Source organism: Heterocephalus glaber, unplaced genomic scaffold (genome assembly GCF_053883595.1).
Source record: "Heterocephalus glaber isolate CG9 unplaced genomic scaffold, H.glaber_assembly_v1.0 deba00001572, whole genome shotgun sequence".
NCBI lineage: Eukaryota > Metazoa > Chordata > Mammalia > Rodentia > Bathyergidae > Heterocephalus > Heterocephalus glaber.
Window position 1 is genome coordinate 19221954 of NW_028258357.1, and position 19746 is coordinate 19241699.

The 19746-nt window shown below is 44.0% G+C and overlaps 1 protein-coding gene across 5 annotated transcripts in view; it reads right to left on the minus strand.

Moving 5' to 3' along the window:
• Positions 1-318: 318 nt before the first annotated feature.
• The window catches only part of Washc3 (WASH complex subunit 3), a 32284-nt gene continuing 12856 nt past the window's right edge, over positions 319-19746 (minus strand). For 4 of the 5 annotated variants that reach the window (XM_021258409.2, XM_004844847.3, XM_004844849.3 and 1 more), the window contains 3 exons: positions 19200-19307; positions 6136-6200; positions 319-703 (listed from right to left, as the gene is read on the minus strand). In XM_021258409.2, the coding sequence (XP_021114068.1) occupies positions 622-703; positions 6136-6200; positions 19200-19307 (255 nt within the window). In that variant the 3' untranslated portion in view covers positions 319-621. The remainder of the gene's footprint in view (positions 704-6135; positions 6201-19199; positions 19308-19746) is intronic. The other variant, XM_004844848.3, reaches the window with a different exon arrangement.

A 19746-nucleotide genomic window follows, 5' to 3' on the forward strand; every position in this document is an offset into this window, starting at 1 on the left:
GTAATATATGAAGCACTGATCAAGCGTGTATGCTAATAAAAACTTCCAGGTCTCCTATTTCAAGGTGTCACAGAAAATTTCCATCCAGTATTACTTTCTGCCAGGAATTTAAGAGTTCTCCATAGAAATATACATAATTGCTGGGCGTGGTGCAGGCCTGTAATCCCAACACGGGGAGGCTGAGGCAGGAGGATCACTCCTTCCAGTTCAAGGCCAGCCTAGGCTACATAGTGAGTTCAAGACTAGTCTGGACAACATAGTGAGACCTTGTCTCAAGAAACAAAACAAAACAAAAAAGTACGTATTTCACACTACAGCTTTCAAAAATTGTATAATTCATTTATTTTTGCAATGAGTCTACTTTTGATTTCCAAACTCACAGGAGCTCCATGTTGGGGAGCCACTCGGACCCCGAACACCCCATCTTGGTACTGAGGCACTCACTGCAGTCCAGGTTCTTCTGTTTTTCATTTCGGAGCCCTCTGCTGTGGTAACGAGAGGCACTGGGAAGCTATAAATGCTTCATTGTAACAGCGGAAGCGTGGTGGGGGATGCAAGGCCATTTGACTCCTCCGGATGGAGAGAGTTCAGGCTCCGAGGGAGGCGCTCACATGTGGCGGCTCAGTCGCTGAAGGACTCGCTGTCTGAGCTCTCTCCCATGGTCCTCTCGCTGCCGCCGTCAGGCACGGTTGCGTCCGGCCTCCTGAAAGAGAAGGGAAACAGTCCTGGGGTTTTCCCAGCTGAAGAAAGGCACTCAGCACCTGCGCTTAGGTTCCCCTTGGGGCAGCGGCCAGGAAGCCGGCCAGCTGCGCCCCTCACGGAGGGCCCCGTGCGCGCTCGCCCGGACTGGACCGCGGCGACTGGGTCCTTCGGTCTCCGCCAGCCTGACGGTGAAGCTACTTCAGCACCTCTGCTGCTCACTGCCACGCAGATCCAGCTCCAGGCGGAGGCCGGCATGACCAGGGCGAAGGCCGGCTGCCCCAGCAGACACAGTGCTGAGAAAGGCGAGGGGGAAACGGAAGGAAAAGGAAAGCCCTGTGTTCAGGAACGCTGCAAGGAGAAACTTAGAGACGGGGAAGAGTTCCGGAATGGCTACTACAAAACAGGCAACTGCTGGATGTGGTGGGGCATACCTTATGTAATCTCAGCACTGGGGAGGCTGAAGCAGGGGGCTCTCTGTGAGTTCAAGGCCAGCCTGGGCTACATAGCGAGACCCTGTCTCAAAAAGCCTAAATACATACAGAAACTGGCTGGAAATTTAGCAGAGGAGAAAAGTGCTTGGTCAAGGAAGGTTCTTAATATTCGTGGAATGTCCTCACTTTGAAGTTTGACCTCTAGATGAATATAAAAAGGTATGAGTTAGTAAAAATAGCAGCAGCGCATGATCTCCCAGGTACAGCAGGGAGACGTAACAGTGGTCAAGCCCAGCGTGCACACGTGTGCTGCCGCGAGCCAGGCTGAAGGGTGACGGTGCCATCGCACTGCCTCGGGAATCACCAGCTCATCACAGCGGCGCCACCGCTCAGCCTCTAGTCTCTTGCGGAGAAAGGAAACTGGCAAGCCAAGCATAGTTTGGGGGAAGGGCAGAGGAAATGTTAGAATAATACCGCTGCTGTGTCCTAGTAATTAAAAACAATTAAAGACTTAATTTCTGCCTCAGGCCCTGGGATCTTATTAAAGATTTAGGACACTCAGTAAGTAGAATTGTTACTTAAAATGTATAGTCTAGGGCCGGGGATTTAGCTCAGTGGTTTTGCTGCCTGCCGCACAAGCGCAAGGACCCGAGTTCGATCCCCAAGACCAAAAAAAAAGTATAGTCTACTAGTTACTCAAAGAATGGCTTCCATATTTTCGTGTATCTGACAGTGTCACTAAACATGGGGACAAAAGGCTGCTCCCTGTCTCTGGATTGGCCTGTGCTGTACGCTTTGCCTTGCCGGAGGGAGCTCCTAGGCGCTGGGCCTGGGGTCAGCTTCTCTCACCCACAGGTACCGTCCCCATCACACCCCATCAGGCCCGCACCGCCCGCCTCTTCTGTTAGGAAAACACTATCCGAGCATCTGTGTACGGCTTCCCTGTGAGTGTTTCTGAGGCTCGCCTGCACCTGCAGTCTCCCGGCAGCCCTGCTGGGCTTGTGAGGACCTGCCAGCTGGTTCCACACTCAGCTCTGCAGCCTGTGGGGGCTCCGGCTTCCACATCCTCACCCCCTCACCCGCTATCTGTCCTCAGTTTGCTTGTTCTGCTACTGCGGTAAAATACACACGGCATAACATTTACCAGCTTCACTGCTTTTTCTTTTGTGTGTGTATGTGCGGGCGTTACCTTGTGTTAGTGCACACGCTAGGGAAGTGCATCCCCACAGAGTTACATGCCCAGCCCCATCGTCACTGTTTAAAGCACACAATCCGTCATGCTGAGCGCACTCAGCAGCGCTAGGTAGAAAGTGTACACCCATCACCACTGCCCACCCAGAGCTCCTATCTTGCAAACCGAAACTCCACCTGTCAAACAATATTCCCTCCTCTCTGGGGCCTGGCAGCCACTATTCCTTCTATGGGCACGAGCCAGAGTGCCACAGATACTGGAGCAAAGCGAAGTCATACATTTCTCCCTTTGTGATGGACTTATTTCCTTTAGTATTATGCCCCAAAGGGCCATCCATGTTTTAGCATGCATCAGAACTGCCCTCCTTTTCAAGGCTAAATACTATTCCCTTCTTTATATACCAGAACTTACTGATCCCTTCCTCTCTCAGGGGACACTGGCGTGCTTCCACGCTTTGGCGACTGTGAATAATGCTGAACACGAGCATACAAAGATCTCTCTGAGATCTCACTTGTGGTTCCTTTGGGATGCACCTCAGAGAGAAGTGAATTGCTGGATGACATAACAATCCTATTTTTAATTTTTTGAGGAACAACCACAGTGTTTTCCACAGCAGATGCATCATTTATATTCCTGTCAACAGTGAACAGAGTTCTGAATTCCAGTACTGGTTTTGTCTACCCTCACTCATTGTCAAATAAACAAGGCTATTTTGGATGGAAATTGCCAAGAGAACAAAAAGTATGCACTAGTTCTCTTGGGTATCAAAGGAGAGAAACCTCAAGAAACCACAAGGAGCGAATGAGGCGTATGGCGAAGCACCTCCCAAGTTAAAACGCCTTACACTGATGTTCATAGCAATCATAGAACTCGGAGCAACAGCATTGCTTCCGCTGGATCCCTCTGTTCAGGCGACACAGAAACGTGGGTCTTTCCGCTCCGATCAAAATGTTTACTCCATCCTGCCCACCCCCCCGGATCTTTCATTTTCACTTGTTATTTGGGGAAAGGAGTTTTCAGAAGCGTTTGAAAAGATTATTACCTTCAAACTATGGGCCTGCAGTTCAGCTTCTGCAAACCCAAAGAGCACACTCCCCGCTGAGCTCCAGATAGGCTTCTAATAGTGCGGGGTCTTACTATTTTAAATATATAAAGACATCACTAAAGTACATCAACGAGGTGCATAAAATACATAAATCATAACTATTCACAATGTTTCATGTAGAGTTTTAAAAATCTCAATATTGACTGATTATAAAAAAAACATCAGGTTGGCAGCTACATTTTATGAAGCATATATACATAACTTGTGACATCAAGATTCTTACTAAAATTCTTAATGTAAGCAAATTTTTAAAAAGTTTAAATTTAAACTCATTTATCTTAAAAAACAGAACTTTTTGAAGAAGCTGCTAGGTTGACCTCAACCAAAAATGAGTCAAAATTCAGAAAGAGTATAAGGTTAAAATACATATAAATCAGTTTTGTTTTTCTTTTAAAACTTAACAATAGGTTTATATTTAATACAATACTGTACTTCTCGGTGAATACTGATTTCACTCAATATTAAAGGTTTTAAAAAATTATAGTAAAATTTTTTCCCATTTCAATGTCAATATAAAGAGTTTTATAAAAAATTAAATCTTTTCATTTTCTTCATTCCAATATTAGATACACTGAATATATTTTTTCTAAACTTTCTCCCCGAGAGATAAAAATTTCAACTTTTGGCTATTTGATATCTAAGTATAATGTTAATTTGCAAAATAAAATAGAAATCTGAAAACATGGAGCAAAAGACTCCTCAACATTTCATCTTACACCTTTGACCTGCTTTCTAAGTAACAAACTATAGGCGGCATTTTCCCCAACTTCCACGTAAACTTGACCCCAAAGCCCCAGAGCTCCTCTGAGAGCAAGGTTATGAGATGCAGCAGCACTGGCTGGCACTGCCCTGCCAGCGGTGGTGACAGGCTCCAGGGGCCCCACCCTGGCCGGCCAGGTGACCCTGAGGTAATGGGTCAGGAGCACTGCCGGTGGCTCTGCCAGAAGACAGTGTGGGCTGGGCCGTTCCTGGATCTCCTCCCTGGTCTTGGCACCACCTGGCGGTCCCATCCCATCTGGGATGCTTCTCAGCAGTCACAGACACACGCTTGGACCCACCCGGGGAGATCCGGAGATCCAGGTGGCCCAGTGCTCGAGAGACTCCTTGGAGCCACCTGAGGGCTTCTTAAAACGGTGATGCTGAATGGATTCTTGGAGAATAAGACACTGGCCAGGCAGTAAGATGTGGGAAGGGGGTTCTACAGGCAGCAGGGAAAACATTTAAAGACACCCAAGAGAACAGGAAGTTGATTCCCACAGAGAACTCCATGCAGTCTGCTGTGGCTGCAGGACACAGGCTCGTGACGCTCAGGTGTCAGGCTACGTGTGAAGCGGTGGACAGAACAGGCAGCTGGAAGCAGGAATGAGGCGTGAACATACCCCCTGGCTTTAGTGCATGGCTTGGAAGAGAACTAATCAGAACTCCTGTACTGAGGCAGGACGGGTCGGAAAGAGGGTAGAAGCAGTGGTGATTTCCGGTTTGTGTATGAATCTCGGGTTGAATTAAGGGATTCTGAGGTTGAGCCTGGACAGGAATGAAAAAAGCCAGTAGCAGGCTGAGGCTGGATACCCCACATACGCTGCCTTCTAGGGCACTGGCTTTCCATTCATTATGTTTTCTCTAGGGGGAAACGTTACCATTGTAAGGGTCATCTTAGCCCTCTGGGAGTCCACCGAGTATGTCCACAAGAAAGGTCAAAGGCAAATACAAATAGATCCCAGTGAGTACCAACACTGGACTAAGTCAATGTCCAACGCACATTAAAATACATGTCACAATCCACTGGTTTTCAGGTGTCAGAGACAGTTTCCAGAACCAATGTCAAACATGCCAGAGATGCCTCAGCTCCAGCTCCTGAGCCAGGGCAGTCACTCCAACCATCTGCTTCCTGGAAACATGGCACATGCATGTCGGTGTTGGAGCTCTGTTCTCGCTGACTTCAACAATGTCCTTATCTTATTCTGTGTTTTGGAGGATAAGGTATGAGAAAAACCTTTCATGGTGCTTCACCTCCCTTTGTGAAGGGCGGGGCCGAGAGATACTCCAAAGCATAGCACTAGTTCAGCATGAACGACTGGACAACTCCAGGCCACCTGGAACCCCGGACAGAAAGACTCTGGACAAGCATCTAAGGCACTTGCAAGACAGAACAGTTCTGAGGAAACTATTACGACTCACTGTACCCAGGGTGAACCATGTAGCCAGATTTGTTTGGAGTGCAATGAATTATCAAAGTTCTAAGCTACTGTTTTTTAGCATTTCTCAAAAAATATTTTATAAAACTCATACTGTTATCTAGCTTCACAACCATTAATGTGCACCTAGGATAATTTTTTGCTCTGTTTATTTCTCAATCTGGCTTAACTTAGGTCACGATAGAATAAATTTTCTATACAATGAAATCTAAAGTGAAATGTTGGTAGATAATACAGTGCTCCTTCGAAAAAGGTAGCATGAGAAAAAAGACTGCCATAGCATCCTGGATCCTTAGGGTACCTGGATTCATCACTGATCCTACTGAAACTGCTCTTAGAATGTGTAAGAGCTGGTGTTAGTGGCACAGAGTATTTTAAATGTAGACATTATTTATGAAGATGGCTTCGTCAAATATAAAATACTATACAGGAAAAAAGAGCGTGAAGTATTTTTATTATAACTGATATATTCGATATCTTGACAGGAATCCAATTAGAAAAATTACTCACTCAAGCAGATCTGGGTCTAGTCCTTCTGATATCATTTTGTTTCTTATCGCCATCACCGGAACTCCCTAAGTAAAAGAGGTAAGATAGCAAGTCAGCCATTAGAAACGCCTCCTTCACTCTGTCTCCACGTACCCCTAACACAAGACTTTAGATGCCTCATTATTGAAAATCGTTACTTTGCTTTTATGTCAGTAAGTGCAAAGCACGTGAATAATGTAAGCTTCCACTGTACACTGACTTAATGGAATCACTGCTATCCAATACCACACAGGTCCAAATTAAATTCTTTAAGGTTCTTCATTACTAATTCTGCTGTACAGAAACCAGAGGTCACATTCTGTCTCTCACACTACTAAAGAAAGAAAACACTGGTAACTGAAGTGATTAAAACACTAGCTGGAGCAATACAGTGAAGTTAGCTATGCAAATGAGTGTCTCTTCAAATAAAAATAAAGATTTCAGAGCTAATCCTAACAAACATAGCCATGTTAATGTTCTTTTATAAGCAAACGGTCCTGCTCCACTTGGATACCACTTGGGCACAGAGACCAAACAGAATTCAAGGACCCTCTGGTACTGCATTGTACACCTTCCCAGCACCAATTCCAACACGAAGATACCAACACGAAGCAATGACGAACGCAGAAGTGTACTGAGTTGCAAAAATATTCAGAGTGTGTGAATTTTAGCATTCAAGTAAAGAGTATGAAAACACTAAGGAGTCATGAGATATAAATACAGATTTACTTGAAAAGAAAACTCATAAAGGATAAATAGCAGTGCTCTAGGGGGAAAAGATACAACCTCAAGTCCCTGTCAACACCTCCTCTGCACCGTCTCCATGGATGCAGACCCTAATTTGACGGCTTAGATTTGAGGGCTTGGATGACATCATCCTGACACCTAGGAGGGTCATGGGGTCAGACCGCCGCCTCACCACCTCCTCAGCTCGGGCGGCAGAGGGAGCAGGCCATCCATCGGGGCAAAGCCAGCCACTCGGCACTGTGCCTGCCCTCTTCCGGCCTGCCCCTCTCACACACGACAGCATGGTGGCTCCTGAGGTGGCGCTGTTCCGGCACCCAGCTAAGGCTCCTTTGCAGTTGTCCCTCGAGTTTCCTGGCCTCAGGTACCCTCAGGGTGGCTCGAAGCAAGTGTCCTGTGGTCAGTGGCAGAAGTCTGCTCCCACAACCCTGCACCTCAGTGTCCCACGTCACGGTGACAGCAGAGGCCTGTGCTCGGGGCAACGCTAGATTCGGGCCGTCGGAGTGCTTGGGGACGCAATCACCCGGACGTGATCTTTGGGCTGACTCTGCAAGGTGGGTAGGAGTTTGCTTAAAGTGAAAAACACAGACCCAGAAATGTACAGGTCTCTAAACCATCTGTTGTATGTAATACACTTGTCTCATTTTTTTTTAAAGAATAAGTACGTGTTTGTCCAGCTATTCCTCCCCTCCAAAATTCAGATTTTATATTACATTTCCTACTAAAATCTGAGTTTAAGTCCAGGCAAGCATAAGAACAAACATGAAAGCCAAATTCAACATGAAAGCCTTCAAGGTTAAGGACCTTATATTTTTTACAGAAATATTGCAGATCTTGCCAAATTAAGATAGGTCATCACTAACCATAATCTTCATCTCTCTAAATCAGAAAATTTTATTTCAAGAGAATTCATCCTCATTTACTTTAAAAATGTTCAGGAAAGATGATTCTAGGAAGAGCGACCCTCGCTTCAGGCAGTGGTGTCAGAAGCCACTCGGGACTCGCTACAGGCGCCCAGGCGAGGAGGCTGTGCGTAGGCCCCGTGCTACCCTTATCGCCGTAACTGTGCTGTTTCCTACTATGGATCAGCAAAATCTAGCTATGGAGGTTCAGAAAAAAAGAGATCCTTCAGTGCGTTCTCAATATGAGATGGATCAGGACAAAAAGCAGCAAGGCAGAACCCTCTCCTGGGCCGCACCCCTGAGCACCCCACTGTTCCAGGAGGCGACTTTAATGTATTCTGAAAAGCGAATGACCACAGGCTTTTCCTCAAAAGAGAGGAGAATAAAACTCTGTCCGTTAGTAATGTATTAAGCTTAAGAAAAATGAAAGATTTTGTAAAAAGCCCACTTGCTAACGTGAACAGAGTCATCTTTGGAAATGAGAAAGCAAGAGATTAAAAGTAGAATCGTTAATTACCTTGAACTATGACTTGAGCAAAACCAAAACTTACCTAATGACAAAATTAATTTAATTTTAGTAGTAGAGGAAAAAGCAGACTAATACAATGGCAAGGAATTTAATTTGATAACTTAATTACCATTCAACTATTTTGGATAACAGAAATTTAGGAGTTTCGAACACTTCATTAGAAAACACTGAAGTGCTAAAGAAAAAAGGGAAAAAGAGCACAGTTAATGTCATACTTCTTTTAAAAAGACTTCCAGCCTCTACTAACTACAGTTTGATGCTATAGGGTTTTTCTAGAAACTCAATGATGAGATTTATTATACATTAGCATAAACACACAGGACATCATTGGAAGTCATGTAAATAAGTTATGAAGCAGAGAAAACAAAAAGGAAACAAATATTTTAAGTTTCCTAAAATACAACAAATAAATTGTGTATGGGGTTGGGGAGGGAGGCTGGGGGAAGTACAGACGCTGCTTATTTTAGCACTGGTTTCATGGAACTGGTCAGAGCAGAAGCATGAACAGAAACCTGGATAACAGCAGTAGTATTTTAACCTTAGCTTCTTGGAACTGGCTTTCACAGAAGAGTTCACACATCCCCAAGATCTGGTAGGTCTGTACTCACTTCTGTGCATGGACACAGGTAAAGGAAAATAGATATTTTACCCTCTTAGAAAATCATCATCACACCTATGCAAATCCCACGAAGCTGGAAAAAAGGGTGACCTGGCCTAGGTCCCAAAGGATGCACTCAAAAGGGTTTTGCTGCAATGCAATGTGTCCAGTGATGCTGTGTGGAAAATGTGTTGGGTTGCTGTATTCTTCCCGAGACATCAAGCAACAGTCTGGTTTGGTCGGCAGCAAAAAGAAGAGCCCAACTTCTAGTCATCGAGAAATGAAGCTACTGGTGGTCTAGAGAGGACACCAGCGACCTCAAAACTGAAGCCTACGGAACTGTGGGAGTTTTTGGCAAGGGACAACGACAGTTTGTCCAATGTAAGTAATGAAGAGACAGAGCGAGAGCAGCCATAAGCCTGATGTTCCAAAACATTACATCTGCATGTGCGTCACTGGAGAAAGTGTACCAAGAAGCCATGCTAATGAAATTATCATGGCGGCACTATGGTTAAACAGTTGTTTCTTAAATCACAAGACTGTTTGGAAGTTTAAAGGTCTGCCAATATTTATGTATATTTCTTATGGTGCTAATGAAAACCAAACTACTAAGTTTCTTTTCTAAATCACGTTGAAATTTTTGTAAAGTTTTAGAAGAAAAAACCTTTTCAGTTTAACAAAGATAAATGTTTTTTTAAAAAATAAAAAATGCCTGTTATATTTGCTTTTTTCTCTCATTTTATGAGTTTCAGTCACAGTTCAGTTATGAAAGTTGGAAAGTAGGAAGTATTTTCTTACTTAGAGCAACAATAAAAAAAGGTCAAATGAGTCGAGAGGTGGACAGGACCGTCTGTCTGCATGCAGGGACGGGTGGGACTGAGGAGATCCATGGTTTAGACAAGAGCAGCCAGACCTCCAATCCGGCTCTCTGGGCTTCAACTGTGTGCAATGGACTCAACCATATCTTTGCCTTCTGACTTTCTACAGTGCTATTTTAAATATAGGTGGCATTTAGAAACTTACATGTAAGATAAATTTTTACATATTATATATGATAGATAACTGTTTACTGAACACAAAAGAAAAAAATAGGCTCAATTATCTTTTCTCCTTCTGAAGCTTTCAGTGAAAGGCTACCAGACTGATTTAAATATCTCTTCTTCACTGTGATAGTTAGTTGAAACTTGATTTGTGGGTCAAAAAGAGGCTCACAAATCTTGACTAGCACTATACACGGTGGTTTCTATGAAAAAAGTAGTAAATTATTCCTGTTTCAAGGATTCTCAAAAGATGAGTTTTGAAGTAAATACCTCTGTAACCGACTGCTGTGAGTTATCTCTAAAGACAAAGGAACAGCTTGTGTGAAAACTGGGCAAAGTGGTACTAGCGAGGACCAGGGCCACAGGAGCCCGCTAGTCCATTACTATAACTTTATTCATAAAATAAATGTGCATGGGCAGTTCTGTCTGTGCCTTTTGGGAATAAGGAACTAAGCTTACTCTGAATGCCTATGAAAAAAAACCTTTAAGGAAATTATTTCAGAAACTTAGGGGTCCCCTGTTAGGGACATATTGTTCACAACACAGTTGCATGGGTTTTCCCTCCTCCCCTGTAGATTATATTTGTAACATAACAAACCTCCAACCTTAATGACCAAAAGGTGCAAAAGTGTTTTCTTAATTGTATTTGTTGATTTAAGAGTAATTTTCAGCTGTGGAAGACTCATTTCCCTCCCTTCATTATAATGCAAAAGCAGTGTCTAGGATTTTAAAGGCTTGCTTTGGTAGGCCTGTCATGAATAGGCACCCCATTTCACTCAAATGATACTCCTTTTTAGAACCATCTATTACTTAGAATTTTCCAAAGTTTATGCTTTTACTTTCTAGGAATTCAAAAGAATTTTTACTGAAATCACTTTAGGGCCAGGGATTTAGCTCAGTGGTACCGCACCTGCCTCACAAGTGCAAGGTCCTGAGTCCCATCCCCGGTACGAAAAAAAAAAAAAAAAAAAAGAAATTGCTTGGGCCCGGGGATTTAGCTCAGTGGTTCCCTGGCCTGCCTCACAAGTGCAAGGTCCTGAGTTAGATCCCCAGTAACAAAAACAAATTGCTTTGGAATTTGCTACTCCAACTAAGCAAGAAGTTGCTCAGTTTTTGAAAACATTACTGCATTTATCTATTCTAGAGGACTTAAAAAAACCCTTTAAACATAGCAGTAAAAGTGATATAAAATAGCTAAGGCCAGTGGTGCAAACCTGTAATCCCAGCACTTGGGAGGCTGAGGCAGGAGGATCATAGTGAGTTTGACGTCAACCTGGGCTACACAGTGAGTTCAAGGTCAGCCTGAACTGCATAGTGAGACCCTGTCTCAAAAAAAAGTGATAAAGCATGAAATTCTTAGTAGTAATTGATTATAAAGATGAGTCTTCTGATTTAAATCACAGAATAGTCATTTCTGAGTTAATTTTCCAACAGTGGTAATGTGCCTGAAAAGTATATTATGATTGTCTTATTCAGTACGTTCCTGAAGAAATACGTTTGTTGAACACACTTTTTATACTTAAGAAAGACTGATTTGACAGATTTACCATACTAAATTTATCATTACTTTCTAAGGATTATTTTTAATTCTCATGTTTCACTTACTCCCCCTTTGAAATTATTTTTAATTAAAATTAATGCCCAATCATCTCCAGTGTACTGTGGCCAAATGTCCATCTACAGCTCTAATGGAGACTGGCAGCAGCGTACAAATGCCAGTCTGCTGGTGTGTGACTGGTCTTTTTTTTTTTGGTACGGGTGATTGAACTCAGGTCCTTGCGCTTGCGCAGCAGGCGGCAAAACCACTGAGCTAAATCCCTGGCCCTGTGTGACTGTTCTGAAATGTGATTCAGAATACCAACCCCTCCTGCGTGTCACAACTCCAAATATATTTTCTAGAGACTTTTTAAACAAAAATAGTTACAGTGAAGGACTAGTCCTTGGAGCAAGCTGTTCCCAAATGAACTCCCATGCAAGGGAATGCCATCTACGGACAGCTGTGAAGGAAGACAAGACAACAGAGTTCAAATATTCTGAGCTGTAAGATCATGGTAAGTGACACTAGTGAAGAAGAATAAACGAATAAAGGCAGGCACATGAAATAGATCCTGACAACCAAATAACTTAGGAGTACGCACTCACTTCCTGTCATTATCACACATCAGGAAAAGCAAATTTATAACCCAAACCGAGCAAGTCATTAGTTATTGCTAACAAACATATAGTGTAAGAGTTTTCTTTTTCTTTTCTTTTTTTGGCCAGGTGTGGTGGCGCACACCTGTAATCCTAGTATTCAGGAGTCTGAGGCAGGAGGATCACTGAGTGTGAGACCTGCCTGGGCTGCATAGTGAGTTCAAGGCCAGCGTCAACTATCTAGTAAGACCCTGTCTCAAAAAACAAAACAAAACAGGGCTGGGATTTAGCTCAGTGGTTTCGCCACCTGCTGCACAAGCACAAGGACCCGAGTTCAATCCCTGGTACCAAAAAAGAAAACAAAACAAACAAGAAATTTTAAAAAAAGAGAATAAATACCTAAAAGGGCAAATACGTAATTTAAACACAATACTTCTTAACATGTTCCCTGAGCTCCCCAATGTTCTAGGTAATATGCAGAGGGTTCGAAGGGCAGCCAGAATGATTGAAAAAAATCATAATTGGGCTGGGGATTTAGCTCAGTGGTTCCATCGCCTGCCTCACAAGTTCGATCCCCCGCCCCCACACCAAAAAAAAAGAAAAAAGAAAAAAATCATAATCCGAAAAACTGACGTAGCAATTCTGCATACATGGCTTCCTTAGAGGCCAGTTCACTAATTTTGGTGGAGACTAGGTAGCTTTGGCAGTTCTTTGCCAAAAATGTGACAAAAACGTGTGTTTCTAGGTCCTCTGGCCACACGGGCAACAGCAAACTTGAGCTCCATTTCGTCCACTGCACGGGGACAGCCAGTCGCCTCTCTGCTGCCCTTCATGTCTTTCTTTTACTTGTAGTCAAGCAAACCTTGCTACTGTTTAAGTGATGTTAAGTACTGTTTAAGTGGTGGGAAGGACAAAATATTTTCAAAGTCAGCTAAATTACACTATTAGTTAAACGGACAAATGTTCTCTTACATCTTTATCTACATTTGTATGTGTGGGAAATCAAGTCATTGGACAAGCGGCTTTTCTCTTCCCTGAACAGTGTAAAGTTAAACATTGCAAAAATAGAAAATTGTGCCTATAATCCCAGTGCTCTGTGCCCGCTTTAGCAGCACATATACTAAAAGCCCAGCACTCTGGGAGGCAGGAGGGTTGCAAGCTTGATCCCAGCCTGGGCAACTTAGTAACTTAGCCTGACTCTGTCTCGAATAAAAAATAAAAGGGGCTGGGGATTTTTCTCAGTGTGAAAGGCCCTGTTTCACTCCTAGTACTAAAAAAAAAAAATTTCTATCCCTAAAATGTTCATGTATTCAACAAAGCCTGATTTTGATACTGGCTAGTGAGCTCTAGGTCTTATAAAAGAAATGAAATACAGGCTATCACACCCCTGCAAACAGCACGTGCTGTTCCAGCCAACTGCTCTGATGCTCCTCGGCTGCGGCAGTCTGAACCGCAGCTCTGACTACTGCTATGGACCGGTGAGAAGGAACCACCTGGGGTTCTAGACCACGGAGAGCAGCCTCCTCCAAAAGGTTCCCAAATGTAACCCTCTCCTGGGAACTGCGCCTTGCTGAAGCACTGCTCTCCGCAGGGCAGTGCAGGCGTGCGACTTCCGCGTGAGCAGCAGCCACTGTCGCGTGGAGCCACTTTGCCCTGAGGTAAGGGAGGTCACCTCTGCCCAGGGCAGCAGCGTCTGCCAGCAACAGAAGCCCCGGAACCGGAACCGCCGGAACCACCTAACTGTAACCGGAGTTTCCATCTGCGTTCTGAGCAGGCCAAACAAAACAGAGCTCAAAAAAGTCTTAAGTGTCTGAAGAGGCTGTTCTGGCAAATTGGTTTTAAAGAATACAAGTCATTAATTCCCGAGCGTGCAAGTCGGACTTTCCAATGCCCAATTTATTACTGGCAAAGGCTTCCTTGAGCTCTGCCAGTAATGGGGGGGAACTGTTGGAAAAGTGACCTCTGCACACAATTCCAGTTAAGTCAGAAAGGCAGCGTGTAATCCAGTGAAGGCATGTGCTGCACTATTATGACAACGGGCATTAAATCTGCATCAGCTCCGCCACACTGGGAACACAACAGGATTACTCACTGAAAAAGCTTGGGTAAAAACTGCTTAAAAAGGGGAAAAACAAATCAGAAAAGCCTGCCAGCAGGTGTTCCAGGAACTTGCATTAATAACAATTTCCAAGTTTGAGGCTCCATTAATAGCCCATAAATCTAGAAGGAACTTCTGGTCTTATTTTATGCATACGGGAACCAAGCCCTTGAGAAGTGACCCGACTCGAACATGGTCATGCGGGGATAGGAGAGAAAGCTCAGCAGCTCCGGCTCACTGCAGCTTGTGAATCTGGGAGGGTCCAGTGAGTACCTAGGCGGCTGCACAGTCTCCCGAGGCATCACCACTTTCCAGAAGTGTAAGCCTTCTGGGCAGTGACCCAAGCGTGACAGAAAACGCACGGACCCCACAGGCAAACTGGTAATTGTGAGACCAGTGAAAGACTGTCGGTTGCTGTTCAAAGGCATTCATAGTAACTAGCTGAAATTATTAGGTTCTAAAATAGATTTACAGGCACGTGACACAGGAAGCAGGGCCACTATAAAAGCAACACACTCCAGGAGAGAGCCAGGACGTGGGAAGGAATCCTCATGGCAGCTTAAGAAGGAAGCCGAAAAAGAAGATTGTCATCCTGCTAGTGAGGATGTCCGACAATGTACACACACATCTATAATCTGGAGGACTCTGTCTTCCTGTCTGAAGTAAACAATTGCTATGTGGGTGGTCTGCAAACTCCAGCTTTGTATCTTGGAGAAAACACTGAGAAATACTTTTCCACTCTGTCTCACTAGAGAGGATGAGCAGTCTCACACAACGACCCAGGATGGAGATGGGAGAAAGGTTCCAAGACGGTTAAGGGGTCGTCAGTCCGAGAGGCTACTGAGCGGAGGACGTGACCCCGGGAAGGAACTCACCAGAGGGGTCAGGGCCTCACTGGGGAGAAGTCTCACCACAGAGGACAAGAACATAAACGTGCACAGCGCCGTCTGTGGGAGGCGCCAGACTTGGGGTGTCAATTCCCCTTCCGGGGTATGCAGAGGTGATTTTTAGGATGGCAGGTATAGATTTTTATTCTTTGGCATAAATATATTGGGTTTTTTCTCACAGGCAGGTGATTTGATGTCTTCCTTTTTGTTGACGCAAATGATTCCTGAACAGCTGGAATGTAGGCTTCTAGATCTCAGCTTTAAGGACCTACAATAATGTGTCTGAGAGTCTATCAATAGAAGAAGGAGAACTTTAAATTCTGCTGCTATCAGTCTTTCTCTACATTAACAATGAAAACCGAACAGTATGCGTTGGATAAGCAAGAGGAACTTTAGCTGCTCTCTGAAGTGAAGAATTGGGTATTTTAATAAAATCTACAATCTTTCCGGGAAAGTGAAATTTTTCAGTGGTGTTGCTAAGGCGATTTGTAACGAAGGAACCTCTAGAATTAGCTGGAGTTAGGCCGCTCCTGAGCGCCCGAGGTTACCCGTGTTTCTCTTTCCATCTTTACCCCTCAGAACCCTGTTTGTCCTCAGTACCACTCAAGGAAATGAACAAGTGACTGGAAGATTGGACACAGAAGTGTAAAGGGACAGCGCCCTCCTGGAGTACAGACACACACAGAGTTGAGATTCTTCCCAAATGAGTGACGGAAGTTGAATGGGTCAGCGGTACGGTATGGACTGCACTGGGTCTCCGGCAAGTCCACTTCTGTGAGCCACCTTCTAACCTAGGAGGTACTGTCATTGTTTTTCCAGTTCTGATTCTGATAGTCATTCACGACAGACTTAAGAAATAGGAGAGTTTACTGATAAATGGTTTCATAGTCATCATAATCCAAAGAATAATGACTAGCAGACTCATGTCAACCTTGAGGGAAAATTCTACCTGGTCTGTCCTTCATTTCGTCCTACCAAATATCTAAAACTAGTAACATGAGGAACAGAAACATATCTATGTTTCCAAGAGACCCAAAGGAGACCTGCAGTGCAGGACTACACAGCCCACTAAGTACCGAGTGAGAACCTCCATGGGCCAGGTACGAAGGTGAACGGAACTTAATAAAGATACTGTTCTTCCACGCAGGCTTCCCTTCTGACTGGGAGATAGAATATATACAAATATCACAGAAGGAGGCCTGAAGTGACGAACTCTGTAATGAAGACAGAGAAAGAACTTCATAAGTCAGTGGCGGAAGATTACCCCACCAGCCTTGTGTTCATGCGGCCAGAATCTGGGAGAGTTCAGTGACGTATTCCTCAGAACAGAGAGATGAGCAGAATGTGACATGTAGTAATCAAGAGGAGGGGAAGTTAGGTTCAGAGACAAAAAAGCAGGAGCCTCCATGGGGAAGGATTTGTGGTTTTGGGTGATTAAAGAATGGAATTCAGGACAGGGAGCAGTATGAAATAAAAGTCGGGTAATAAGATTCTGGGATTCAGGTTGGCACAATAAACTAAAAACAACAGTGAGATTTAACTCAGATGAACTTCCAGTTTTAGGATGGTAGTGTGAAATACTGCTCTCCTCTTTCTTCTTAAAAATCACCCTGCAGACTGCTGCGGCACACATGAGCCACAACTCATGAGAATGGAAAGCAGGTCGGAGAATGACGGGAGACACAGTGGGCAAGGCCATGTCCACGATGCCCATCGTGAAGCAACAGAGCTCCAGGACCCTGGGGACGCTGAGCGCACAGCAAGGCCTACACCCCGAGATGCAGGGAGGCAGCGGGCTGAGCAGGAAAAGGCGCTGCACACAGGAAAATGCTGGGCAGAGCACGAACCCTGCAGCCCTCAGACACGGGAGCCAAAGGAATGGGCTGCAGTTCGGTGCCCAGAACCACAGGAGGATTAGGGTCACTCGTTTGTAAGAGTCACATTTATTCTCTTAAATATTTAAAAGAAAATTTTGATGGTGTTACCACAGTTTAAAATACTTTCACAGTTCATTATGAGAAGGCCTTCTTTCTCAAATACGTATGACCTAGGCCACTGCTGGGGAATGTAGGGCACGTGGGCTGCAGCAGGCTGCTCGGGTCACTGGAGCTCTGAAAGGTTTGCCCTCACTGGTCTGGGCCACAAATTCTGACTCTAGAAGTTCTACTTTTGCAGTGTGGGGCCTGGGAAACTTGCATTGTGTAAGCTGCTCGCTCTGAAAACCATAGCAGGAGAGGGCGACAGACTTGGCCAGAGGACACTGTCACTCAGAGCAGGGGGCAAGAAGGCCTCATGTGGAAGATGACTTGTGAGCAGGAAGTGAAGCAGGAAGTGTTTTGGCAGAGGGGAGGACAGCTGCAGCAAAGGCCGGACAGCAGATGCCCCGTGTTTGCCCCGAGCACCAAGGAGGCCGAGCAGTGAGGAGAAGAGAACAGAGCCAGCGGGCGGCTAAGGTGCAGGGCATCTGCTCAGGGTCTGGAAAGACTGCTTCTACTCCTAGGGAGTATCTGAATGGTGACTTCATGTACATATATACTGCAGAGGGCAACTTGTTTAAGTAATTAGTAACAAAACAGAAATTGCAGATGGTGTCAGGGAACTTTACTGGGTAAATAAATCTAGACACCACCTGACAGAGTGCCTGAAGCGCAGAATAAACGTTCGTGGGATAAATGGACAGTGGTAGCTCCCCTTGTCTGTGGGGGACACGAGACCCCAGGGCTGCTGAGGCCTCTGGCCCACACTGGCACAGCGCGGGTCGGCCCCACGGCCAGGCTGCGTGGGTGACAGACGGTCTGGCTTCCTGGACAGAGGGCTGACTTGGCCCAGTGGGACCACATCAGAAGGCTGCAACTTCAGACTTAGGCAACGCTGATTTCTGAAATGTCCACTTAAAACTTTCCGATGGAGGGTGACTGTGGTTAACCGGAAGGGAGGGTGAAACCCTGGTGAGGGGCCAGACCGTGTGACAGCTGCCCTATGGCACCATCTCCCAGAAACGATCTCACTGAGCAGACTTCCTCGTCTTCTACCAGTGAGGTCAAGAAAGGATTTCATGGGTCATTTGAAAGGTTCTCTTTGTTTGAAAAATTCAGTTTTCAAATCTATCTTTCAAGCGTATGCTTTCCAGGGTTATAGCTTTAAAACTGTACTTTGTTATGATGCATATTCAAACGGACTCTTCTTTATTCTTATTTACTAAGGAACTTTATATATTTTTACCCAAAGTCTATTTTTTTCTGAAACTTAGAGCCCAGGGCACTGACTGCCAAGGAAGAATTACAAAAGTGACAAATGTACTCTGCTAAGCAGGGCAAGTTCATGCAGTTTCTTTTCCCACACTGCTACCCTACAGCTTCTGAGTTAGCCAATGTGCTCTTTATGGATGTCAAAGTTAGCATCTGCTTTTAAATTATTTTGGTGATTAATATGCCAGGAACAGTAAAGCAATTCTGTTCTTTAGTCTTAAGTATTAGTGCTGCTTTTGCCTGATGACAGAATGTTCCAAATTGTTCATGTTTGGATTAACATAAAAATTACATACAACTAGCTCTTTCCACTATTTGCAGTAGGACTTTCTATAGTCACGACAAGAAACTAACTTCAGCTATTATACTTAACAGGAAATGCCACAATTTCTGAGAAAAATATGAATTATGAAGTTATGTAATATTAAAAGCATTATCTTGCATGGCCACAAGACTTACATTCTTTTCTATAAACCAAATTACTGACAGATAAATAGCAGAATCAAGTAGATTTTTAAAGAACATTATTTGTGCTAGTATATGAGAATTAAATTAGTCACGATTTACCAAATGAAGAGCATGCTTTCATTTCTCTGTCAAGAATCCAAGATTTGCAACTTGGGTAAAGCAAAGAAAAAAAATTACATTGTCAACACTGAACTATGGTAATTTAGTGTACTTATTTTTCAGGAGAAAGCTTAGACTTGTGGTTACTTTTTTTTATCAGGGAATTGATTAAAATAGGAAAGAGAAAACTCAGTCACTCGGTTTAGGAGTTTTCTAAGACTCGAAAAGTAACAAGGAAGCCTCCAGGGTTAAGAATTTACACAAGGCTGCAGACAGACAAGACAGCCCGAGGCAGCTTACCACGTGAACCATTTTGAGATATCTGGCATATCTGGGGTCCTCAGCCACAGTTACGGTGTTTTCTGATACTTCACTTTCCTGTGCTCCAGAGTCTTGTGTATTGTTCTGCTGTAGAGAGTAGTTTGCGTAAATCTTCAGACAGTTCACAAAAGGGGTCCATCGTGTTACTTAAATAGATGTTTCTCTTTATAAGCACAAGGTAATAAATATCAAGAGAAGATCATATTTCTAAATTTAAATACCAGTAATTTAATTATGGGATATACATTTTTAAATGCCTGACACTTAAATATGACACAGAGGAAGCTACACTTAACACCAAAAACACACTGTTCCTTAAAATGCAAATATATTCATGAGATTAAAAATTTTAAATTTTGTTTTACTTATCTCCAGGATGACAATATAAACATGAACTATATGTGGATGTATACTTTAATAAAACTTTTAATAAAGCTAGTGAAACTATTTGGTCAATTGCTCAACCCTAATAGACAGAGTTGATTTCCTATGTAGCTACCATCTGCCCTACTGAACTCCTCCTTCA